Source organism: Olea europaea, unplaced genomic scaffold (assembly GCF_002742605.1).
Source record: "Olea europaea var. sylvestris unplaced genomic scaffold, O_europaea_v1 scaffold1269, whole genome shotgun sequence".
Taxonomy (NCBI): domain Eukaryota; kingdom Viridiplantae; phylum Streptophyta; class Magnoliopsida; order Lamiales; family Oleaceae; genus Olea; species Olea europaea.
This window is the reverse complement of record NW_019230142.1, coordinates 6,063-33,826: the sequence shown is the minus strand read 5'-3', so window position 1 is coordinate 33,826 and position 27,764 is coordinate 6,063. Positions and strand designations below refer to the sequence as shown.

The window sequence follows — 27,764 nt, the reverse complement described above, 5'->3', positions numbered from 1 at the left end:
AAAAAAAAAAAAAAGGTGCCTTTACAACAGAGCACGAAAAATCGAGGGAAGCCCAGCCCTGTAATACAGACAGGCTCTATGAAAGGATTGATTCAATTTTTTCCAACACTTCCAACCTGGTTTTCCTTTTCCACGCTTTCATTGTTGCAACAAGGTTGATCAACCCAACTATTTGATTTTTACTGTATTCCTGCAAATTTAATTGTAAACAAAGCAAATTTAATATTTGAAACAAAATATTAAAATGTCGATTGTAGTACAATCCATTTTCATACCGGATGATCCCGAGCCCAGTGGAAATATTCGGTTTCCGGAAGGTAGTAAGCCTGTTGGAATCAGTTAGTAATATTATATACATATATGAAGCAATTACAATGAAAATGCCCAGTAAATAAAATGTATTTTTATTTCTAACCTTAATGAAAGTTTCGACCATCTGCAGTTTTGGTTTCACATCGATTGAGACAAAATGCTTTAGGCCGTTAATTAAAACCTGAGAACGAGAAAGTAGAGTAAATAAAATGGTCAAAAGCAATGGAACAGTTCAGCAGAAGTAAAATGAAACCTGAAGATCCAGCGACATGAGAGCCCTTCCCTCATCAGTACATCTCCTCACCCTTGATAGACCCTCGATCAGAGTTTCAGCAACATTTTCTAGTCCATATTCTAAGAGGAGGTCTTGTACCTGGGATTACAGGCGTCACTAGTAAGTCATTGAAACAGGGCAGCACAATATGATATTTTCCTGTCTGTAAGTTCGCTTCAACGTTCACTTCACTAGCCAAATTCTTAAAAAAAGTCCAAGCCAAGAATGTAAAAATAGTTCTCAAAAACTGCAGTCTTAAAGATAAGATCCATTTCACATGAGTGACGCTACATCGCGGTGGAGTGTTGTCATTGCCAAGGATCAAATAGCTTTGTATCTTCCAGTAGATATATTGACGAATTGAGTGGAGTGGAGGATAATGATTTATGCAGCTGATCAAAGTTGTAGGGGTTATTACTTGGTCCCGTTCCTTAAAACTCATTTTCATAAAACCCACAACTTTTTAACCACATATTTCACAACCTTTCATCAAAATCTACTAAAAAGTCAATTTTTATCCAACCAAAAGGGCTTAGTTTGTTGTTGTAATAGCCATGAAGATAAAACGCAGATGATCAGCTAAAGCTTGAAAGTTTGACATAAAAACTTTAAAATCAGAATAATGAGTAATACAAATATTGATCCCAGGAAAGCAATCATTACAAGGCTTAAGACATAAAGACAATATCAATTTTGTTCTCAAAGGATAAGCTTGCGCAATTTAAGAAAATTCATATCTCCCATCCCTGCCCATATGCTTCAGTTCTAAAGCAAAATTTCATGTTAACAGTGATCTACGTTTTCACCTAACTAATTAGAGTTTAAAATCCCCTCGCCAAAAAGTTGCTTGTGGATTTCAAACAATTTAGTTACTCCACTCATAGTGAAGTATCATGTTAGTCAACAAACATTATTTTTCGTTTCAAAATGGTAACCAGAGTTTATTTTTTGTTTAAGTCCGGTCGGTCAGCTAAAATTAATTAGTTTTCTTAAGGACTATCTGATGTGGCAGATAACAATTAGGTGTCGTTGACTTGGAGGCCTTCCATGTTAGCCATCCTATTAGAAAAAACTAACGAAATTTAATTCAGTGACTAAACTGAAACAAAAAGTAACGTTCAGACTTCAGTGATCATGTTGAAACAAAGTAAACTTTGGTAACCATCATAAAACTTTGTTATAAGTTGAGTGACTGCCACTGTTTTTAACCGTTCCATTCGCACGTGGAACCAGTGCACCAGCGATGGTACAAATTTAATGTACAAAATGATTTTGTAATTAAAATATCTGATGTCATTAATTTCAGAAAGAAACTAATAATATTGAATTTACAGCCATTACCTCCTCTCGAATGCCTCCATGAGCGAGCCTTGTTTTATAGTGCTTAAATTCTCCCAACAATAAATCAACATATCTATTGACACAGAAATTACATACGTTATCACGTGTTGGAAAAACAGAGCATACCATAAAGTTACAAGGTGACCTGATGCGCTATTTTTACAATCAGTCAAAAGAGATCATGGTGATAGCACGAAGTTAGGACTCGGAATTAAGATGTCAAAATGCAACCGCTCTTAATATGAAAAGAGTTGTGTAGAAGACAAATGTTAAATAGATAAATTTGTCACCTCACTAATAGTTTAAGCTTTTCAATGTAGTGGTTCAAAATGTAATCAAAACAAGTAATGTGCTTAGTTAAAGTCTCAGCACCGTCCATTTAATGAACTTGTGCACATTTAAGACTTTTTTGGGGGGAAAATGATCCTGGCAGCATACTGAAGACAATTTAAAGTAAATTTCTTCATCTAACAGCTGCTGACTTTTAAATGAAACGGTAAAACTACTTCAAATATCTTGGTTTGTTAATAACTTGAGAAGTGCAACACATGCCACAATTGTAGTTTTAATTTCTTTTACCTTGATATTTGAAATTAGGCTAATTAGCACAAAACGTCTCCACCTTTCATTGTTTCTGTGCAAAACGTCCATAACTTTTATTTTTGACAATTTCACCCTCACTTTCACCTTTCATTGCGAAAAATGTCCTTCCATCCACCTACCGTCAAATGCTCCGTTAATTCAACAAAATGGCTAATTAACACAAAACGTCCCCACCTTTCAATATTTTTGTGCAAAAAAATCCCTACAATTCACAAAGTAGGGATTTTTTCGCAAAATAAATTAAAAGGTAGGATTGTTACGTTCAATTTCACGCTAAAAAGAAAACGGGTCCAGCTCATTTTCTCCATTCCTATGTGATGGGCTATTCGCCATTGAAATCTGATAGGTTATTTATAACATCACATTCGGCATTGTTCTTCTTATTTTACCCTTAGTTACATCCTTGATAAGCACAAAATGAGGATGAACATCTCCAATTTATCGACCACATATTCAATCTCTTCATCTACCATTCCAAATTTTATGAGTAATCAATATTATAGCAGCTATTTTTCTTCTCAAGGTGAAATACAGCATTCTTTATGTTATTTCTTATTTATTTAATGGAATAATTATGTAAATTATTTTCATATTACTTTTAATTTTGAACAATTAACTTTGAAAGCGGGAAGAAGGCCAGTGGAAAAATTAGGTAAGACTATATTACCCTTGGTTTTGAAAAGAAAATTTGCATTTTTTCTTGAATTGACAGATTATTTGACGATGGACGGATGGAACGACCTTTTCCGCAATGAAAGGTAAAAGTGAATACGAAATTGTCAAAAAACAAAAGGTAGGAACGTTTTGCACAAAAACATTAAAGGTGAAGACATTTTGTGCTAATTAGCCTTTGTTAAGTTAACGGAGCATTTGACAATGGGTAAATGGAAGAACCTTTTTTGCAATGAAAAGCGAAAGTGAGGGTGAAATTGCCAAAAAAGAAATGTAGAGACGTTTTGCACAAAAATATTGAAAAGTAAGGACATTTTGTGCTAATTAGTCTTTGAAATTACTAGATAAACTAACCAAATATTAATATTTTCGAGTTTTACTTTACACCTCTCTCGCCTCTTCTTTTTTTTTTTTTTTTTGGCACGATCAATTACATCTTCGTCACTAAATATGCCCGATCGCTAAGATATTGCTGCTACTTCTAAACTTCAAAAATTATTGGATTTCTTCTCATTTTTGTTATTTTTATGAACAAAAATTAATACTTCACCAATGCTTTAGTATACAGGACTAAAACTCAAAGGCTGATAATGGAACTCAATTTTGAAATATAAATCATTATAAAAATCAAAGTCAGATAAATTATAGGAATTATCAAGCAAGCAGGAAGTTTTAACAGTTTTTTTTATATAAGGATGATGCTAATTGTGTTAATTTTGGAGGGTTTGGGTTTGTAATCAGCAACGAACAAAAAAACGTACCCATTGTGCTCTAGTCCGAGCTCTTTCACTTCCCATTTTGAATTGGCGATCCGGTCAACATATCTGCACGAATCTTCGAGTCAATACCATTGCAAATCATTAAAGACATTTATCTTAACAGATGGATTTAAATAATTTCTTTGCCAGTATCGTACAAGTTATGAGATCGCAGAATTCTGATGTAGATAATAAAATAAACTTGATATCTAGCATAAGAATTCAGTAATCCAACCACTTAATAAACAAATGGGTTAAATTAAATTATTGTGTTAGAGAGGTGAGTAAAGCATGCAGGACCTAACATACAAGAGGGAGGGGGGATGAGTTAAAAGAAGAGAGCACTGCAATGAAGAAAGAGTCAGAAGAGAAATCTTTATAGAATTGTTTCCTCCTCCTTTATTTTTGGGTGGGTTGGGGTGTAGATGGACAAAATAAAAGTAGGTTAAAATAGTTTTGCACTTGATTTTGAGTTCGAGGGATACAGTATCTCTTCCAATGCAAAGCATTGATCTGTTCATGGGTTTACCACATCAAAAGGACAATAAAAGCTTAAAAGAAAAGCAAAAGAAAATAATCATAAATAAACACGTCAGCAGATAGTAGTAACAAAATACAAAGCAGTCTGCAAGCAAAAAATATATTATAGAGTTCACAGTTATGGGGTATACAGAAAGCTAAATACGAACTATTTTTATCAGTGGTTGCATTACAACATACAAGTTGTCACTGTCAAATATTTCCGATTCCTTCAGAAAAACATGCCAAATCTACTAAACTTTGAAGGGCTTCAAATGTTATAAACAAGCAGCACATGCCCGTGAGTCCACAGAAACAAATAGCTGTCATTAAAATAGTGGACTGCAAGGCATGAATCATCTCAGGCTCTAAGAAATCAGGGGAATTTTAAAAAATAAATAAAAGTTCCAATTACCCATAAACAAAACGATGCCGTTGAATCTCTCCATCACATAAAAAATCTAGTGCACCTACATAATGCTTAAAAGTTTCTTCTGTTCAAACTTTAATCTACTTAAAATTAAATTGGGGCTTCATAACAGATCACTATAACTCATCTAAAAACCAAGCTGATGAAAACCACTTGGTAGTGTAAGTAATAATACTGACATATTTATGCAAACAAAAAAAGGCTCTCCAAAGACAAAATCACGGTGCCAACATCCAGTTACGTTTGTCCCAGTTTTCATCCCTTTCCTTGTAATAATATATTTAAGATAAGTATGGTCGATTTGGCACAATTTCAGTGTGTGAAGCTTGTGGATTCCTTCAAGAAATTCTTAGTCAACTGATAACACTTTCCATGAAGATTATCGCTCAAGTATACATGTAATATTATCTTAGAATTCATGAATATGAGTAAAAAGTTTGTTGACAGAAAATCTTGAGCAAACAATATTTTCTTTTACTACAAATACAGATGGGAAATAATGTAAAAGGGATATATATTATGGCACCATATCTTGATAGGAGAAATATAACCGGGAGAAAAATGAAAAATGAAAATTATAGTGGATTAAGAAATTCAGAAGCAATGGGAAAAACACAGAAATAGTAGTAAAGAACTTAAAAACCTCAACTACATCACAAATTTCATTCACCTGGTCAGCAATTAGCAAACGTCTGTCATTTTACCAATAAATGAGGTAATTTATAACAGATTAATATTTTGTTGTATCTTACGCATTTATGTGGAGGAGTAGTCTAGCAGTTGTTCTATGTATATGCTCTGTAAGTTCAGGTACAGCATCCACCTGTCAAAAAGGCCAGCCAAAATAACTATTGTTTACTTTAAGCAACTAATAAGTACCAAATGTAACTATCATACCAACAATATTAACAATGAGAAGTTCAAAACAGTACTAACGATGAAAATCATAATAATAGATAATGGTCATAATAATAACAGTGATACCAATAATAAAATTTACTGCACAATAATAACATAATTATATGCCATTGACGACAACAGAGCGATGCAATACTTCAACAATGAGAATATCATAAATTTGGAATGAGGTTGTTCAACATTGTATCCAGCAAAGGTCTTGGGTTCAAACACCACCACTTTGATAGGAAAACAAATTTAGCCTGCATGTGAGGGGTCATGTTGAGCTTAAGCTTCAAGGAGACAAGGCATCAAGAAATAGGTTAATGAAAATCGGTTGGGATGATATAGAAACTTGGCGTGTAAAGTAAAATTTTCAATTGAATTCAAGGATGAAAGCACTAGTCATCTATAAAATCAAAATCATCAGAAGTTTAGTTAACCAAACACCAATCTAAAAATTCTCACTGATATCAAAGGAGGTATATAAACCACATTTCTATTTTGCCATATAGACAACTTTGGCAAATCATACCAGAAGCACTGAAGAACACAAGATTACTCTAAATTTGAATACAATACATACCATATGCACATAGAAGTCTTCAACTATTGCTCCATTATTTTTCAGAAGCATTGACTGAAGATGGGATTTAGATCTATCCAACAATTGAGCAACAAGGGATATAGTGTCAGCACCTGCACATCTTTCCTGCAGCATTAAATTAATGGGAATTATTTACATAACAGTCAAAATGAGGCTCTTCAATCAGAAAATTTCTGCAGCATCATATTAATATAAACTTATGTATATAACTAATGCATATCAAGGAACAGGTATGTGAGTGAGGGAGAGATCTCTCCCAGATCAGCTCAATGAACGACAGCTGTTTGTTGTAGTGTCATAGAATATGGAATCTCTTGAACGAGAACATATGCAAGATCTCTCCTCCTTTTTGTCATACATTAGGATTTAATTGTCTTTGACTTCCCATATATCATAGTTAATGAGAGAAGAGATCAAAGTTACATTCTTTTGCTCAATCAAAGAAACAAAAGTTCGTATGGAGGGAGTGCCCAGCAATAACCATGGTTGATGGATTTCTTTGGTGTATTTGTCATCCCCTTATCTTTATCTTCTTTTCTTTCTTTTTTTCTTTTTTTTTTTCCCCTTTTTTTTAGGTGGGAGACATAAGCCATTAGCTAGCCCTCATACATACTACATATATAGAGACAGTTTTCAAGATCACCAAATTAGTGCCTGAGACAAATAAACCCAGCAGGGAAGAGAAATACCGCAATAATTTCATGACAATAAATCGGTTGGCTTAAATCCAGTTAAAAAATAAAATCCTTATTCACCAGAAAGAGTTAAGGGCCAGTTTGGATTTACTTAAAAATGTTACTCATATAAGTATTATTTTTTAGTTTATTATTAGTAATTTTTAGAAGATGTATATTTTTAGATAAATTAATTTATACATAGCTACATGGTTAGTAAAAATGAACATCTTTAAGCGGACAAAGAAAGTCAAATAACAAGAAAAATATATAATACCTTTTACATAATAAAAATAAATACTATATTTAAGCCTAATTTATGTAAATCAACTTTTAAAACATCACAAAATGATTAAGTTGTTAGCATTTCATATTACTATAACAATGCATTATTAAGATTTAAAAAAAAAATTAAATATTTAAATATAAATTTTTTTCAATACTTTAGAATTTAAAATTGTTTTCATGAACTAATGACTCAAATTCACTTGTGATGTTATAATTAATAAGAAAAATAAATGAGATGTTTGATAAATGTATTTTATATTTGATTCCGAAACTTAGCCTCCATTTAACAAAAAATTTATAAATAGTTTAATTTATAATATAAAATGAGCTGTGGATAAATGAATAGTACATGTGGGTCCATCGAAATGTGTAGTTAAAAATGAAGTTTAACCATTTCTAAATGATTTATAAATTTTTTGAAACGAAGGGGCACAGCTCATAGTGCTTCTTTGCACTTTAGATCACTAAATGCTCCAATAACAGAGCTGTTCAAGACTTTTTAGCTTCAAAACTTGAGAAAAGACAAATAATCATCTTTTCCACATTATTAAACAATAGCTGTTGAGGCCTGGTGCATATAAAAGGGAAGCAAAAGTCGAGCAGCTTTCCATATGTTCTCATACTGCAATTTCTTTTGAAAGTTACTTGACATCCATCAGATATGAATTGCGCTACTATAACTTGGTTGTGGAAGTTCGAAGTGCACATGTGAACACATATGCCTAAAATTATTGTTTTCTCCGTCTGTTAGAAAAGGAACTGGCAAAAACTGTATAGAGCAACTTGCATCCAATAAACCGAACAATTTCCAGTTCTAAACTAGCAAAATCCACATGCGAACTAGAGAGAACGATTTCTATAGAGGTAGTCACCTTGAGACCAAAAGATGGGCTATTCAAGTGACTCGGAGGACTGGTAGGGGTGATGTCCATATGATTTAATGATGCATTTGTAGCTATCAGGGATGCAGACTGGGGATTTATCCACTGATCACACTCTTGTGTTATTCTTGATATTGCAGTCTTCAGCCTGTCTGAGGAGCATAAACAAAATGGTGTTTACAAAAAGCAGCCAAAACATGACATGTTGTACCGAAGAAAAAGAAGGAACAGGAAATGGATAGACAAACTCAAGAATTACCAAATGGAAGTATGATTTAAGTATTCTTTCGTGCTGAATGAAATAGGGAAAAGGACTAAACAATACATACGAGGAAGCAAGTCAGAAGAGGCCTTTCCACTTGGATGAGTATTCAGCTGACCAAACGTCCCATAGACAAAGTGGAAAAAGATCTCAAACAACTGACAAATACCCTGTTAAGAGAAATTAATAGTCAAAAAATTCAAAGACGCAAACAAAACAGCCAGAGAGAGTCTTTCGTGCTGAATGAAATAGGGAAAAGGACTAAACAATACATACGAGGAAGCAAGTCAGAAGAGGCCTTTCCACTTGGATGATTATTCAGCTGACCAAACGTCCCATAGACAAAGTGGAAAAAGATCTCAAACAACTGACAAATACCCTGTTAAGAGAAATTAATAGTCAAAAAATTCAAAGACGCAAACAAAACAGCCAGAGAGAGGGGGGGCGAAAAAGGAAAAGAATGAAACTAAAAGCACCGTGCCTAGTGAGTGAACATGTGTATGAAACTACCTTAAAAAACTCAACATTGACTATCTCTAATTTCTGCATCAGTCTCGCATATTTGTCCATCAACCTGACATGTAAAATGTCAGTCAGCTTAATAACAGATGGACACATAGAAGTTTTACCCAGTTAAATGAAGAACTCACTTCAACAGACTAAGCGATGATCCTGTTTGTGCTCTCATCCCTTCATCATTCCAACGAGAAGAGTGACGTCTTAAAAGATTTGGTTTGGAAATACGACTTGGAAGCTGACTGTCTTCATCAATAAAATCGGCATGGAGATCTTCATTTTCATCTTCCGAAAGAGAAGCACTCCCATTAACATGATTTCTAGCACTAATGTTCTCAGTGGAATTACTTTTCTGATACATTTCATTAGTATTTCCACTTTCTCCATGCATAGTTGATCCATTAAGTTGGAAGGAATCAAAATTTTCCTTGGTACCACCATTCAGTTTTGATGAAAATGGGTTTCCTCTTTCAAGCCAATGCGAAAATCCACTCATCTTCAAGGTATTTTCGACAGAACGTACTAATCTATTGGATTGTAATAATTGAGAATTGGGAGAATTATTAGATGAAGCAATCAATGGTGCTCCATCACCAACCAGTCCAGCAAAACTTACTACTTGAATTGTTTCTGGAGGCATTATCTGCCAATTCTCCTTTTCCATCACCATTTTCAAGGCCTGTAAGATCAAATGATGATTTAAATTGTAGAAAACATGAAGATACTGGTAAGACGAAAATATCAACTTAAACCAAAAAAAAAATACCCACGCACATTCATAAATTTCTTCATAAACAATTTACAGCACAAAAAAACACACACACTAATATTAGGCGTACAAATAATTAATTGTCAAATTCAACATAACTTAAGAACAAAAACATTTTTCGGGTGACAGTTAAAAGATATGCTCTTAACTGGTATGAGTCAGCATAGCATTCTAATCAGCACAAGATTCTATAATCACTATAGTACTAGGTTTACCAACTCTTCATAAAGATAAAAAAGAAAAATCACCTAGCATTCCAGACAAAAAGAACTTCACTTGAATATAATACAGAAACGAAGATGAAGATGAAGATGAGACAATTATCTCAGGATGACGATAATGACAAAGAGAAACAACAAAAATTAAATAATGAGGTATAAATATTGAACAAGCACCATTAGTTTCAAGATTGCTCTGCCAAATTATGAACCTGTTGCTCATTTGAGAAAAACTAAAAAGAAACTACGAGGACGATAAACTCGATTTGTACAACTTAGAAGGCAGTATAAAAATTTCTAAACCTGGGGTAATTTTTTATTTTTTGGTAAAATACGTTGGGTAGATTTTCATCGATGTATTGAAGATCTAATATATTTAAATTATTTTCAATTCACTTGAACTAATGATGTAGATAATGGAAGAAGCAAAATAAATGAAAGAATCGAGCAGCTGCAGGAGGAGGAGAATAAGAAGACTGGATGCGTCTATAATTTTTATAGTGAATTCCGCATAAATAAATAATTAATACTTCACACAATTTGCATTTCCCATCTGACTTGATTATAAGAGAAGCAAAAGTGAATTAGAAAAATTCTGCTCTAACAGAGGAGTTCCAAAAAGAACAACATACAACGGACAGCTCTAATTGACCTAGAACACAATGACCAAGAATGAGACTTGTAGAAGGGGAAAGAGAAATAGAAGAAAGGAGAGAGAATCATGAGAAATTAGAGGGAGAAACAACTAATAAAATACTAGAAAATCTATAAAGTAATATAAGTATCTAACTTGGAAAGTCTTAAATATAATATATTTAATGGAATCTCCATCAGTAAGCCTTTGTTTGGATTTCATTTTCTCTTGCTTAAGTTTTATTTTTCAAATTCAAATATTAATTTTAACCACACATTTCTTGGGAACCACAAGTACTATCCAATTATTCATAACCCGTTTCTTGAAAAATGAATTTTAGCAAAAAAAAAAAAAATGAAATCAAACAAAGGCTAATTTTAAGTTGCCAGTGCTGTAAAACACCATAAGCAACTATTATACTATGGTCAATCAGAGACGTGGTATAAGGAGTCTATATATCAAACTTACATATATATTTTGCCGATGGAAAGCAATAAAATAACTTCCGCAAATGGATTTCAGCTTCTGCCTGAACTCAACTGCTTCTATCCCACAAAAAGCTTCCCCAGCCAGGATGAAGAGACTCAGATCTTCATAGTTTCTCAAAAACTGATGAATGCTGCTTGAAGAAACTGCAGGAGAAGAAAGCAGAACTGCAATACGGCTTGTTGTAAGTTGCCAAAGATTCTTACGGCCCCTATGTAAGGTTTGTGAAACAAAAGTTGCAGCATCTTTCCGTAGTTCAAACCATGGGGATCCACTACTTGATGCTGCAGTACCATCATCTCTTGCTTCGTCAGTCTGATAATCAGCAAGAGTGGAACCATTGGACCCTGTAATTTTTGTAAAAGAGGCAGAAGTCGTTGGTGGCTCTTCAACAGAGGACAAAACCGATCTGCTCTCCGTCCCTGCAGAAACTGAACTGTCTTCTACAAGAGAATTACAAGAATCTTCTCTTACAGTATCCCCCAAAACTCCAGGTTTGTTACCCTGTTTTTGCCTCCTACTTGGGCTATGGCAGGCTGAAACCTGTGACAGCAGTACAGATGCTTTAAAATACCTACTTCTACAAGATAAATTGCATAAATTGATACAATGATTTCACAGGACATGGGAAAATTTTTAAAAAGGATACGCATATTTGTATTTAAGAGACAATCTGATGAAAGGCATTAAACAGCCATCCAAGGAAAACAGGCCAGCAACTCGGTTATGATTAGAAGTTTTAACGGGAAAGCTCATGAGTTACAATCTAACAGGTATTCAGATTATCGAAAAATATTAACAATAGAGGATGGATAACAGAAATCGTACTTTGTCCTCTGGCTGGAAGCTCGTTATTGCATAATAGGATGACATTAGCTTAAAAACCATAGCTAGTGTTGCCAGCAAACACTGCCTAAACTTGGATTCAGGTATTTGAATGCACAAATCACTATACGTAAGCCTGGACATGGAGTGGAAGACAATCAAGAATACATAAAAAGCTCCATCATAAGAAAAACAGGGAAAGCCAAGGCATAGTCTATCGTCATGCTTTCTTCTAAGAAAGCTAACAGGTACAGAAACCTTACCTGTTACTTTGCATATTGGGATTTTCAAGATCCTGCAGCAAGTTAAGATGTTAATTACACACATATATGAAGCATATAAATCTTTATGAAATAAGAGAACTTTAATGAAATCAGCAAGTTCCTAACAAAAGAATTTGCTATGAGGTGTAAGATCTGCAAGGGATGGGTTTCTGTGTTGCACTACTAATATATGCTGAAGAGTTTTAAATCACCCGGAACTGGATGTCGATAAATCCACGAGTCTAGAAATTCATTTCAGCCAATTGAACCTTCTAAAACTGTTTCTTTTTAAAAACCAAAAAGATTTGTTCCAAAATAATGCAATTTAGGAGGAATCAATGAAAGGATATCGATTCAAATCCTGGATTTTTGAATTGAAAGAGATATAGAGAGAGATCAAAAATTCTCAATAAACGGAGGAAAGGATCATGAAGATAAATAAAAGCTATTTCTGTAAAACCTACGACATACCTAGTCTATATTGCCAAACATAGCTTTTTAAACTGATAGGTACACATCCAAGAACAACCATCTCATCAATAATTTCACTATGGATACTGTGCACCCGTTAACTAGGATCTAAATGTAATGACACTAAAGTTGTGATATGGCATACGGTGAAGGCAGGTTGCCCACGAGGTTAGGGGATGATATCACCAGTCTGAGTCATTCTTGTCTCTTTGTTTGTCTCACTTGCTTAATTGGAACCTAGTTCAGGTCACCCTCAAATTGGGATTTTTTTTTCTTTTGTTGTGTTTTGTGGGGGGTGGGGAGGGGGGACAAAAGAGGAAAAACATTACAAGAACATACCTCTTGCAATATGGTCCTCAACACAGAGTGGGTTCCAGAGAGAACCTCCTGCATAAAGAAGCTTTGTATCTTCTCAGCCAAACCAGAAATATCTCCAATCAGAGCATACGCGTCAACCACCTGCCAACCAGTGTTCTGAACATTTCAAGCTAGAATTTGCATAAAAATTGCCCCAAGTGCATGGCCATGTTAGCTTGAACAAGGAGATGAGATCAGAAAGAACAAATAAAGTAAGAAATGCAACTTTGTTCACTGGCTTCGTTCACTTTTTGGGACAAAGTGTGAGAACTTTCCAATCCTCTTTCCTGTCGTCTACTGTTTCATAGGTGGATGAAAATGATTAATGTTGGTGAATAACATCAGAGACAGGCCCATTTCTCCATGTATTAAGGAAAAATTGAGAACTAAAAATGTGATGAAATTTCACAAGAAGATAAGGACCTGTTTGGGAGCGATTTCTCCTCCCAAAAAATTGATTTTTTACCGTTATTTCACTATTCCAACCGTCAGATTTCACTTCTTCTCTCATAGGTGAACTCCATTTTTCTCCTAACGGTCAAAAAATCAATTTTCAAAAATCACTTCCAAACAGGCTCTAAATCATTTAACAAACAAATTAAGGGGGTGTTTGGGACACATTTTTATGTAAAAATGCATTTTTGAATAGTAAATTGATAGAAAATGTGTGGTTAAAAAATAAGGAAAAGTTTTTTATTTACGTGTAATATTATTTTATTAAAGAATGTGTAGTTGAAAAGAAGAGAAAGAAAAATGCATTTTGAAAAAAATGGGTACCAAACGGGGCTAAGTGGTCAAGCAACAGTTGAAAAACAACTTTCATGCAAAACTTTATTAAAATTAATTCACTAAAGTGCATTTCCTTCTCAAATGCTTCCTAATCTGTCTAGTGTATTAAGGCCCCATCCTCTAGTTTCATTTTCATAGTTCAGACTGTTTCACTATTTACTAAATTCATGATTCCAAATCTCATCACATTTCTGCCATATCTGCTTCCTATCCCGACAAGATTACAAGAAGCACCAAATCAAGTTGAAGATTAACATAAAGCACAAATACCATCTATGCTATAAGAAACACAAATATCAGAATATCAATATAGCTGGATAATGCCAAGCAATTATAGTACAAAAATTAAAAACGTAAACAGTGTGATCAATAATGTTTCGAGGGAATGTAAGTAACTTTGCAGGTAAGCATACATGTACTAACATATGGTTTTTCCTTGATTTTTGCAATATGGAGACCATACCATAAGTTTATAATATGATTTTACTGATATATTCGAATAAGCTGCGGTAACCAAGAACAGTTATTCATCCCATCAGTGCAATGCATCTTACAGCAAACACCATCATGAGATTCTCGTCGTATGAAATTCAAATACCACACTTTTAAACAATAAGATGCAACTCCACCAGCTTCTACATTATAAAAGTGGAGTAGTCAAAAAGGATAGGTTATATGTTAGACCTTTTTTTCTATTGCTTCAATTAGGATTGAATTATGCCACTCTCGTTGATTTGAAACGTTTTCTGTTATAATTCTCATTTAAGGTTGCTGCAAAACCAACAGCCACTGCAGGATTTCCAGAACCTTGTTAACGTTTGAGCAATTGAGATTTGATTGAAGTCTTCCCATTAGTTAGGCAGAGTTCTCAAGAACCTCCTGTGATCACTCATCTTTAGGTAACTACAACACTTCTGGTAATAACTTTCTCCTTTTGCTGTGCAGGAATAGTGGAATACAGGCTCTTAAGCGTTAAATGACAGTTTAGACTCAGAGGAAAAGTAAATATAGAGGTTTAATCTCAAACTTTAAGAAACAGGAATCGTGAATGATTCACTTAAAAATTGCAGTTTTGATGAGCCGGCGTAGGATGTTGTGAAGAAGGAGAATGGGTAAGAATAGAAGAAGAATTTGGGAAGGTTATCAATCAATATTCAATCATCCATAATAGTCTGCTCAGGTCCATACAATGAAATTTTGCATCCTATTTATAGGTAAAAAGAAGTTAAAATCAAATGAACTTCAAATAAACTAAAACTTCGATGAAATATTCGTCAACAATTGATTTGTTTAGAATGCCTCAGTTGAAGTTTTGCATCCTTTTAAATAGTAAAATTACAGCTTCCATATATGGTAATTTAAATCAACCTAGACAAACATAAAAACCGAACTCTAGTTTAAAATCCTATCTAAACCATCTCTATATTTTTATATTCATTTCCCATCACGTGTATTCTACATGAATTCACTGATTCAAACAAAAAGAGAGTGGACCAAAACCACACTGGTCAGGGTGAAATGTGCAGCGGGTGAATGAAAGGTGACCATCTCTAAATCATATAGCAACAAGATCAAATAAACAGGGAAAAAGAAAATGATAAGAACGTGAGCTGACAAGATCCTCAACCAACAGACTTCCGAAAGCAGTCATGCAACATAAATAATAGAACTGAGGAAGAGCAAAGAATAAGAGATTAAATTATAAGTTGCACTTTATAAAAGACAATCCATTCAAAAACACAAGCACTAACAGTTATATAGTCCTCCTCTTTGAAATCCTGGCACACTCCTAATAGAAGTGAGTCCAACTTCTGAAGAGTTTTTCCCAACCAAACCTGCCAGATGTAGACCAAATCTGAACATGTTACAATGAGATGTGCAGAAAATGGAACAAGATAGATAGAAGAATAGCATAAAACTATAAGACAAATCCAAAACCCAACAAAAAATAGATTATGGTCACAGAGGAAACATAATTAGGCTAAAAGATTAGGTTTGGGTCTTTTGAGGGCATAGAAATCACGAATCCCCTCTTTCGAAATATTTTAGAGTGGGCCCAGGAATGGAAGGAGTTTACAAGAAACAAAAGATCTAGTTTTCTTTTACGTTTTAATAAGAATAGCTGATTGCAATATTCACCTCAACACTATGGTTCATCTCTTGTACTGCTGAAAGCTCTGACAGACTATCTAGAAGCTGCAAATACTCGGATAGTACTTGGAATGCCTGAAAGTGAATATAGAAGCATATAGCGAGTGTTTTTTTACTACATTTAAGTAAAGCATCATTTGGAAGGAAATGCAAACCTCTGCTTCAACAAGAAAAGAAATAAATGGAAAAGGTGAATATCATTTAATAGAAACTACTATCAGAATTGAAATGGAACCTTAGAGAAGTTCCCTTCCTCAACATAAGTTTCAAGAGCCATTTGCATGTCCAGAGCATGACATAGATCAGTCAAGATAGGAAGCAAGCCCTTCAAGTAGCAATAAAATATATTAGGTAACAAATATGGGAAGAATAATAAAAATATGAAGCAACTCTAATCAAAGCTTTAGTTTTGACTTTTGAGATGATCCAACTAGTAAAGAAAGTAATTACGAGTATCAAAAAAGTTCATACAGAAATGATAGAGTGGCATAGCCACCGAACTGAGGCCTTATTGTAAGCATGATCTTGATGTATAAATAACATACCAAAAAATATGTGCTTTGGTAACCGATAAAAGAAGATAAACAGATCAAACTGGTACTAGGTTGTGTAAACAAAAAAATTAATACCAAGAGGGCTTGTTTCCTTTTCGAACTTGTAGTGACAATGAGATCCCTGGACACCTCGTTCCTTGATGAAGTAAGGTGTCTTCGCCCATTCTGAAGACAACATAAAATCAAGTACGATGAAAACCTTAGCATTGTCAAGGAATCAGCTTCTGTTGATTTTTCAAAATAAAATGTACAATCATAGTTAAGAATAACAAGCTCAAATACACCATATATTCGTCTAACGTATCTGCAAACATTTCAAATTTATACTAGTCTTGTAGTAACAGTTAAGTGTCAAACTGCCACCTGCTTACCATGCAAATAACATTTGCGACCTTTAAGTCCTTCTCCAATTCTCTTACCAGATTCATTCCCTTCACTGAAAACAAGTGTTAAATAATTACCGCTATCAGATTTGAAGAACTATAAGAGACTTAAATATCATAAAAAGGTCGGCCATGGTAAAATTAAAAAGGAACGTGATTTGAAATAAGGGTACCAGCAACACAGTTCTGTGTACTAAACAAGTAGGTAAACAAGAGAGACCAAAATCAACTCCTTGAAGTTCGTCCCATTTCAGACATGGCAAACGGAATCTTCCCATCGATATTAAATCTATATATATATATATATATTTTTTTTTTTTTTAAGCAAAACATCAATACAACCTCAGTGAATTTTCAGGCTCCACCAAGGAAGTTATTAAATCTATTGCAGGAATTTGTAAGTCAGATTAAAAGTACATTACCTACAATTATGATGTAAATGATATATTATAATATGTAGTTGAAGTTACAAGTATGGTAGCTAAAATGCTTTAAAAAAAAAACTTTGAAAAAAATACTTGAACTAGAGTCAGCATGTTGGCAAAAAAGAAAAACTACATGCACTTCAAGACATCTCTGTTATATGCAAACTCTCAAAGGGTATCAAATTTACACGATCATGGGAAAAAATCAATCAGCTCAATTATGTGTAAGATCTTTATTTTAGCCTCCATAACCACAAAATTGGATTGAAACAACAATAACAATCTAAATTAATTTTTTTGCAGTCACCTCATGCTTTTGTTCTTCTGATTACTTTTCATTTCGCCTTTCACGTTGTTTCAATATCAGCAAGCGATGCAGGGAGCAGGATCATAATAAGATGAAGTTAAACATGTCTAATGTCTTGCAAAAAGAAGCCTACACTAGTATCCGTTATCTTATCATTCATTTGATAGGAAGAAATTTCAAGGGGTAAAAAAAAAGGGAGAGAGAGGGAGAATACATAAAGAAGGAATGTTGGAATGGATTTAGAATGGATGCGGTGCACATGTTCCCATAAGGATAACCATAATGAGCTGATTCAAAGGCAAAAAAAAAAAAAAAATTTAATAAAATAAAAAGTCCTTCAGCAGATTACATGATTAAAGGGAGGAAGATTTTTCCATTAAATCTGCAGTAGGCAGAAGTTCTTTCACAAGACTTATCATTTTACAGCTCCCGCAACAGCCTTCTAACACATTGTCATACTTCACCCCCAGAAACCCACATACATGAATAACAATTTTTTTGTTTAGTTCTTGAAGATCTGAAAAATTTTCTCCTCTGACTTGGACATATACAATTATGGTAGTTACATTCACTCCAAATCATAGTTAAACATACACTTCCCTGAAAACGGATGATAATCCTTTTCCCTAATGATAAAGAGAGTGATGGAGATTGTAACAAATATTCTGCTGAAAACTTAACAAGAATGTGGGCTAATTTTGGGGGAAAAAATTTAGAATTTAGTGCTCGTTTGGGAAAGCTTAAAAAGTTGAGGTCAAAGTCCAAAATTAATTTTAACCACACCACATATTTCAAGGAACCCACAACTTTTATCAACTTTTCAACCAAACATTTAATTAACTTTTATCAAACTCTGCTAAAACTTTTATCAAAAGCTTTGTCAAACAACCCCCTAGTTTGAAGGATTTTCTTGCGTTTTGTTTCCTCAAGTTTGTTTCCTGCTTAAATTAGACTAGGCTGGACCCTTGTAGAAGGGTGTGCTTCGTTTTAATTACAACATTGATATTGAATATGAAACAGTTTTCAAAGTTTTCCTACTAATTTGATCCCATCCCACAGTTTCTGCTTCTTAGAATCTAGAATGTTAGTGTTCTCTCTTGCAAATATCTGGCCAGCAGGTGTCTTCTGAGGATTTCATACATTCCTCAGCCTCCTCTTCCTTAACCCTTCAATTCATGGTGATTCAGCAACTCGGGACTTTTCACGCTGAAAGCTCACTATTTCAAACTGTTTCCCCAGAGGACTGAAGGTTCTGGAACTGATGGAACCTTCTGTGCAATATCTACACAATCCACAATAATGACACACTCATGGTCTATGAATATGCAAACCAACTTACCATGATATATTTACTATAAACAACAGGCTATCCCCACCCAAATCTCTAGGGTCATCATGAAAGAGCATGACATAAAATTCACTTTCCCAATGTCAAGTATGATAGGATTTGGGACAACGAAGATGGACAAAAAACAATCAGTGAGACAGCACAGAATAGATTTCCTAAAAGTTCGCCCTTCCTCCTTTCACAGTTAAAGGGCATACCAATATTTCGAGCCCAAACTCTCATGTACCACATTTCAAATAGCTCTGCCTTTGAAAGTAGAGCCGAGTAAATCAAAGTACCAGGTAAGGATATCTACAAAATTGAACCTGAGTTTAGGAGCCATGGATATAATAAAGCAACCTCACCAACCAAGAGAATTGTGTACCCTTTAAATGTAAACTTTCGTAGCAAAAGTAGATTAAAAGAAACAGTATGCAATATATATTTTTGCAGCTCGCTTATAAATTTAATGAAACACTATATAGCACACTCAACTATGGTAGCAGTTATAACACTCCAGACCCATTCTGCTTCAACTTCTTTGAGCATTATTACGAGAGCTTTTATGACAAAGAAAAAAAGTAAAGATTATATAGATCAAGAGGAAAAGGAAAGCGGTGATCCATCCATTTATGAAACTATTAATCAACAATACAAGAAGGGAGGCCTATATACTTACAACATAAATTAGCTTCATATACTCAGTTAAATTCACATGGAAGTTGTTGAAGCCCAAAATTGATATCTTGATATTAATTTTTAAAGGTTGTCGCTTGATGCTTTGTATCAAAGAACTGTTTCTGAGATGGTTTAAAATGATAATATCAACAGGAAGGGGCGATTTGATAATTTTATCTTAGAAATAAAACCTACCCATTTCTTCATAATTCTCCATGACATGGCGGGACAATCGACCAGCAATCACATCCAGTTGAGCTAATTTAAGAGCAGCCTACAAAAGAATAGAGTGCAAATTCATATGTAAAATAACATATTGAAAAGATATCTTAAATTTTTTAAAGCAAATGAATGCATAGTTATGAATACAACTGCAACCACCCCCTTCCATAAAACCCAACAAGAGAAAGATTGGAAATTTCACTAAGAACAACAACCAAAAAATGACCAGAAATTCTGGTGCTTGAGTGAAAGATTTCAAATGTCCTACCATCCTATGACAGTGGTAATGCAGAATAGAAATGATCTAAAAAAGAAAGAACTTACAAATGGTCTTAAAACTAATAATTATTTGAATAGACAAGTGTGCTAGAATCATCTCTAGTCTTGCCAAAATAATAAAGATAATCGAATTAGTTCATATCCAATTACATAGATATGGGAAAAGGACATGTATTTATTGGTTTAAAGGGGTCCACGTGGATCATCAATACCAGGATGGCATAGGAAGGGCCAAGCTTGAGTCGCGCAAAAGGTCAGTTCAAGGTGGCCTAACCCACCTCATACTTCTAGATTGGCTAAGATCATTTTCACCTTTCAATTTGGTTCAAAACTAGATCTACAGGAAATACAACTAAATGACTCATAACCACAACAGACCATACTAATTTAATATATTCTCCTCATTACAACCTAGTCTATTGAGATCATAATCACTCTTGTGGATGTGAGCTTCTTTAGATCCATGCAATACATGTTGTTTAAATGATTGAAGTCATTATTCCCTTAGATTATACTCACTAGGTTTCACCTCCATTTATCAGTCTATATTCTCATGTACTACATTAATGATCTAGTACAGTCATACATCCATCTTTTCCTTCCAGCTACAATCATACTATGGACAATATCTTCTAACAGCCGAATGCCCAGTACCTTAAAACATAGCAAGTCTAATAATTATTTTCTAGAACTTATATTTTACCCTTACAAGGACCTTCTATCACATGATTCCTATAGCACTTCTCCATTTCATCCAACCGGCTTCAGTTCTTCACGTCTTTGAATTACATCCTCATCAAGTCCTCCTTTCATATCAATAATCGAACCTAAATAAGTTAAAAATCACATTCTGATATAAACTCCAGTATGATTCTTGTAATTTTTGTCACTACAAGGACATTCCAAGCACTTCAGCATCTTGAAAGGTTTTCCTTTATTTTTTGTTCTTTATTTCCTTTTAATATCCATTTCCATTTTTTTTCACGAGTATCTAAGGTCCCTTTCCAACTCCACTTTTAGGATAGTAATCACTGAGATGGTATCAGGTTTTTACATCCCTGCATGTTGATCACTCATCATTCTTAAATGATATGACCATAGAACAGGATGATAGCATTTTACAGGGAATGTTTTTGTCCTATTTTATAGAGTTAACCACAATTGCCACTAGAACCGGTATTAAAAAGGCTGAGAAATGTCAGTGGTGCAAACGTATTGAACAAAGATGAGTGTAAAAACTTCAGGAAGCATATTTTGGGTAAAATTAACACATTACCAATTATAATAGAAAGTTGGGTAGTGAATAAAAATTGCCCTCTATTGGACAAAGCTTAAGTAGAAGCGAAGTTAATAAAACAGATCTCTCCAAGCACATGGCAAATCAGGTAAAGTTTGCACTTGAAACATTCTATGGCCTTAGCCTACAAGGCAAGCAGGAAAACCACAATAGGCATATGTGCATATCAATACACATATATGTATGCTAAGTACACTAGTTAGCAATCAAATATGCACAAATAATGTGAGAGGGTGCATTCATACATCCATGCAATGTGCACATAATAACTAGGTACCTAAGACCAGAACATGTGCACAAAGAGAAACAGCAAAATAGAGAAAGGAAAAATAAAATAAAATAAGAAATTGAAATAGAAAACCCGACCCCTCAATCATCATATCTCCAAGTAAAGTATCCTGGAGGCAAGAAATGAAACGAGTAATGGAAGTTACCTTTTCCTCGAAGTATGAGAGTTCACTTTCTTCAGTCGGAATATGTTCTAAAACATGTCTAACTGGATCAAATTCCTATTAATAAGGAAACCCAGCAGTTTTCAGTGGTATAAAATGCATTTTATAACTAGGAAAACAAAGAGAAAAATAGTACATTTTCAGAACAAGACACAGGGAAACAGCAAGAAAGTTCTAGGGAATCTATGCAGATTGCAGTAGTAATGGTAATTACAGTATATCACAACCAACAATAGAAGTAGGATCTAACATCATATTGACAGGAGAGAAAAATAAATGCTAATGTGCAAGTGTTTGAACGAAGGAATAAAAAAACAAATCCATGTTATTCTAAATCACATAGAACATGGTGACATCGCATCGCCATGCATCAAAGAAGTTTTACCCTCCGTTTTGTAATTATATAAGGAATCCTTATCATTATGTATTACAGCAATGTTTGCTTTTGCATGATTTTACTGGTAATAGATGGTTCACTGTAAAAGTAATTAGTAAGTGCCTGCACGGGTTCCATTAGAATGAAATTATGATAAAGGGTAAAGGGGTCCACAATACATGTGGATAATAAGAGGATAGTAGTTGTAAATGTATGGTTAAAATTAATGTTTGACTTTGACTTTGACTTCAAGTTATTATAAGGAGATTACAATGAAACCCGAATAAGCTCTAAGTACTCTTTCCTTTTAGACAAATCAAGTAACAACTTGTATAGATGATAATTGCCTAATGGGAAAAATCTAATGCCCCAGATCTGATTTTGGTACCACCTTTTTTCTAAGTTCACACCAAATCTGTGTCTGATAGCCCCCTTCCATGTGACAACATATGCCAAAATTGATGTATAGAATATAGTGGCGAGCCTGTTCAAGTATGTATTGATTCACATTGTAACTAATCCACATAAATTAAAACATAAAATCACTTACATCAGATAATTCATGTATGCTAAACTCACAAGAGACTAGAAACACAGTTATGACACTATGAATAATAATGACAAACAACCTCCTCATAAAATTCTTCCTCGAGCTCATCCACAACTTGACCTTGAGGTCCGCTTCCATATATTGAACTCAATTCTTCAGAGCTTGAAGAGAGATTATGCCTCTGATGAGGAGGTAGTCCAGCAATAATACGGGCAACAGCAGCTGCTGCTGCAGCTCGTGCTGGAACCTGTAACCAAAATTAGTTGCAAGGGTCAAGTCTGTGAAAATGCAGTAATACAATTGCAAGAGTTATTCCAGAAGCATAATATTAATAAATACAGTTTTCATGTATAATAATGAATATAATTCATCATTCCTGATGAAAGCAAACTTTTTCCTTTACAAAACACATAAAATATCATGAACAAAAATAAAGCACAAGATCTCAAATGGGGGAACAGAACATAAATACATAGCATCAATTTAAAAACTAAAGATATTCCATTAAATATCCGAGCCTTTCTCTCCATAAAACCACCCCGAAGTATAGACCAAGAAAAGCCAAATAAATCACCTGACCCCAAACACAAGTTTACGCAATAACGCTGAAGAAATTGTTTTCGAATATCTACAATATCTCTTCATCCAAATGTAGCAATAGCAACCAACAAAGACAGGAAGTATTTTCTCATCCTAGTCTGTCCAAGTTTTTAAGATGAGATTATTTTAAAAAAATAAATAAATAATGATACTAATAAATATTTAATCTTGATTTATGTTTTTCATTAAAAAATAGTTAAAACAAAACGTACCTACATGTGTTAATGGATTTCCTCTGTCTCTTTTAGGGTGCGTTTGATTGCAAATATGGAATTTGCATGGAAAGAAAATAAATTCTGGATAATTCAATTGTCTAGAACTTAGTTACATAGAAATTGTCAATTAAATATGTTTGATTGATTTAATTTTCAACTTAGAAAATATTATACTTGTCCATTTTTTATTGGTTGGTAGATGAGAGAGAGTGACTAAATGAGAGAGAGAAAGAAAAAGTGAATTTTCTGAAAAATAAAATCTCACTCCCCTTAAAGAAAATATTTTCCTTGATTTTGAGAAAAATATGATTACGTAACCAAAAGTAGGAAAAAAATTTCATGAAAAAAATGTCAACCAAACAGTACAAAGTAAGAATTTAGATAGGAAAAAACATTTTTCATGGAAAATATTGACAATCAAACACACCCTTAGAGTTATCCAAAGATTTGTTAGACGGACTTCATTTTCTTTTGGCCACCTCAAATTCAATGGTGCAATCTAATCAAAATACTAATGGCAATTTTGCTCCACATAGACCCACCATCTCCCCCCGCGGAACCTTCTATAAAATATGCTGACATCTTCCTTTGCTACAACTCTCCGTCACCTCCCCTATAATGTTAGATTGACAAAAAGTTTCTTAGATTTCATTTTCAAGTTATATTTTCTTTCAATTTTGTTTTGATTATTTTAAAATGGATTTTTTGTATTTGCAGTGTGTCAGTGAACATGTTCAGATCCTTAAAAAGGGGGGACACGCTAGCTGGCATGTCCAATGCCTATCGGAACGTGTCCAGTGCGCTGGTGAGATGTCAGTGACTCTGTTCTTCATAGCATACAATTGAACAACTTTCCATTAGAAAACCAATGTTCGGCTATCTTCTTTTCTCATAAGAGACATGATTTTATTAATTGTTCTGGGATCATCTAACATTAAACGAAACAAAATGAAGTCAAGAATACAATATAAATTTTCCAACTAACAGTAATTAGAGAAAAAGGAATGCTCTTGAATTCTTTATTTGTAAAATTCCACAAGGATGCTAAAAGTCTCTCTCATTTCTCGATATCTTTTTCCTCTCTTCCTTCAAAGATCCTATTGTTTCTTTGTTCTAGATTTCACCAAAACAAAAACAAAAAAAGGCTGAAACTATCACTTTCCACATGACCGCACGCATTGCAATTTGAATTGTCAAGGAGTAACCCATTTGATGGAGATGAGTTAACAATAGAATAGAATTTTAAAGTAGAGTTTAATTTAAAACATATCTATTTAAATTAGTTCTAATATTGCGATCGCCGATAAGGTTCATAGTTTATTAGAATATGTTTGATATTAACTTCTTTGATTAGTTGCTCTATATATAGAGGGCTTAGTCAATGTAAGAAACACCCTTGAATATATGAATAAAATTATTTCCCTTCGCCCTCAATTCTTCTTCTTTTCTTGGACCCCTTTCTTTTCTTATTCGTTGTCAAATTACTACTCTCCAGCATCACCGTAACCTACTCCGGACTATCCAATTAAAATCAAATTCTTCAAGAAGCCGACAACCTAGCCATCTTTACAGCATGTACTAATTTCCTTATAAGATACCGGCCTAGAAACACCATAATTCAGAAGCTTATGATTGCTTATGGCTCCTTGAGATACTGGCTCCGATCACATAGGCTTAAGCAAACAACTATAGTCTAAGAAATGAGGTAAGGTATAAAGAACCAATCCAAGATTTCTCCCAGAACCAAATCCTATCCCCGCACCCATATCTGATAGCTCATTTGCAAACCGGATAAAAGAAGAAAATTCTGAGAATGAACTTCCAATGCTTTCTATGGAACCTATCATAATTTTTTTATAATTCCACACATTTTGGTCCAAAACATACTCAGCTTCTCACTACTCAACCTTGGAAGGAAGACAAATGCAGGGTAAATCTCCAAAGCAATTTCAGCGTCACAGCCGAATTTTGTTCCCGAGATCTCCAACCCCTATTCTACCTCCAACTCTACTTCTTATTACCAAATCACAAACAATCAAATGATTTTCAAGAAATCCCCAGCTTCTCGCAAAAAGTCCTAGAAAGATTTTCAAAAGTGACTGCAATCTGACATAACATCCTAAATAACAACAAAACCGATTGGGTAAGACTTAAGATTTAATCCTTTCTATCAAGAGAAAATTCTTCCACCAATCCAATCTTCTTAGCAACACTCTCAACCACTACAGAAACTCCATGAATAATGTACCTCTGACCATAACACTCTTAAACATGATAGTTTTTAAGTCCAGAAACAGCACTGAAATTTTTGAAATATTAAGGAAATATTCATCTGATTCCCTCAACAAAAACAGGGTATAATATCATCTGCTGAATGTGAGCCACTGAAACTTGATCCTACCAATTTCGGAACCCTCTTTAGTAATGAGTTGACTAATTCAGAACCAGCTCTAAATTAGTAATTAAGTGAAAGTGCTTGAATTATACAAATTACACATTTCTTAAGACACCATAATCCATGAATAATACCTTCTGTAACAATCAGTTATACTCGAATGATTAGCTCATTTACAGTGAAACTTTAAACAACTATCGCTCATTTGAGCTAAAACTAACAGTTGAGTTAGCTAGAGTTACTCAAACCCAGTTATCCATCCATATCATCAATTAAGCCCCTGTTTAGGCCCCATTTTTCAAAACTCATTTTTTTCCCAAACTCGTTTCAACTGCACACTCTGCCAATAAAATAATTTTGCACGTAAACTTAATTTTTTCCCTACTTTTAACAACACATTTTTAAAAAATTATTTTTTACAAAATCTATTCTTAAATATGGGGCTTAAACATGGACTAAATTCAAATTCTTTTTAGCTCTGGCCACTCCATAAACCCAAATCTTTGGCAGGCTTATATACATAAATATGTGCATAAAATAAAAGTTTCTAAATAATCACCTTTAGTAGCCAAAGGGCCAAAACAATGATAACAGGAATGATGTGGTAGATCAAAATCAACATGTAACAAAACACATTATTGTAAGAACTTAGAAATTTAAATTAGACCTAACAGTTAGCAATTAGCTAAATTCAACCAACCCAAAGGTCTTACAGTTAAAGCACTCTACGTGTATACATATTAATGTGTACCTATATACAACAATTAAATATGCATTTATGTGAATAGATAAACATGTGCGTGTGTGTGTGGAGTTACTAGAAAAGAACTCAATTAATCGTATATACTAAATTCAAACTCCTAATCGACCAAAAAGTCTACTAAGTTTGGATATGTGATCGTGGAATCAGAATCTGATTAAAAAATCCATTCAATTGATTTCAAATTTTTATCTCTACTTATTCTGATGTAACTCATCAGCCATTGTCAAACTGATATCAACTAAAAATACTGGAGCAGAATTTGCTACCAAGAAATTGGAATTGGAAATGCTCAATTCAAATTTTTTGAGTTAATTTTCACGAACTCTAATTCCAAGGGCACAATAATATGTGATACTAAGTTTAGCATCATCAGATTGGGACCTTACAATTTGAAACATAGAATCACTTCTTCACGGCTCAATTGTCATTCAAATTCTGAATACATACAAGTTTAAACTTTACTACCTCGGGGCGATCGGAGGGGGAAGGCAGAAGGCCTAGGGAGCGGGCGGAGCGAACAGAGCTGAGGATCTTTTCTCCCACTTTGGACAAGTCCATGCCGCCTCCTTCTCTTGAGAAAAGCAGCGATCCGAGGAACAAAAACCTCGATACTTCAAACCCACCTTCGCTCAAATCACCAGCATTCAACAGCACCAGGGGAGTTAGAGGAAATGGCAGTGCCAGTGGATTATTTGACTGCATTTCAATCACAATCACTACCGAATTCACGCCGCCTCATTCTTGATAACTAGATCGGATCGGACTTGAGATGATACTGATTCTGTGTGTAAGGGGGAGTAAGGTGGTTAGGAAGAATTTTCGTTAGGTTTACTTAATTGCCTTGAAAGACTTTCTTTAGGTTTTAACGTTTGCTAGGATTTTTGGCAGAAGATAATGTCCTAAAGGAACCGAATTACGAGTTTAAGCGAACCATTTCAATTTTC

General features: G+C 34.1%; 1 protein-coding gene across 2 annotated transcripts; it reads right to left on the bottom strand.

Annotated features, from left to right (window-relative positions):
• On the bottom strand, positions 1-27,718 carry LOC111374633 (syndetin). 2 transcript variants are annotated; one of them, XM_022997333.1, is made up of 25 exons: positions 27,286-27,718; positions 22,927-23,094; positions 21,904-21,978; positions 19,867-19,945; positions 16,923-16,987; positions 16,627-16,716; positions 16,233-16,322; positions 15,986-16,072; positions 15,598-15,681; positions 13,040-13,159; positions 12,230-12,261; positions 11,970-12,102; positions 11,124-11,684; positions 9,169-9,713; positions 9,029-9,092; positions 8,795-8,897; positions 8,248-8,408; positions 6,393-6,518; positions 5,662-5,732; positions 3,964-4,026; positions 1,928-2,000; positions 566-685; positions 416-493; positions 276-326; positions 1-190 (listed from the first exon to the last, which is right to left on the bottom strand). In XM_022997333.1, the coding sequence occupies exons 1-25, from the start codon at positions 27,520-27,522 to the stop codon at positions 77-79; spliced, it is 3,390 nt and encodes a 1,129-aa protein (XP_022853101.1). In that variant the 5' UTR covers positions 27,523-27,718; the 3' UTR covers positions 1-76. The 2 variants fall into 2 exon arrangements, with proteins under 2 accessions (XP_022853101.1, XP_022853102.1); XM_022997334.1 differs by lacking the exon at positions 8,795-8,897 and adding an exon at positions 8,586-8,688.
• Between the last annotated feature and the right edge of the window lie 46 nt (positions 27,719-27,764).

Coding starts and splice junctions, on each gene's coding strand:
- LOC111374633 (XM_022997333.1), bottom strand. CDS start 27,522: ATGCAGTCAAATAATCCACTGGCACTGCCATTTCCTCTAACTCCCCTG. Junction 16,323..16,626: donor AAAGGAAACAAGCCCTCTTG/GTATTAATTTTT, acceptor TGCTACTTGAAG/GGCTTGCTTCCTATCTTGAC. Junction 2,001..3,963: donor CTCGGACTAGAGCACAATGG/GTACGTTTTTTT, acceptor CTGTGTCAATAG/ATATGTTGATTTATTGTTGG.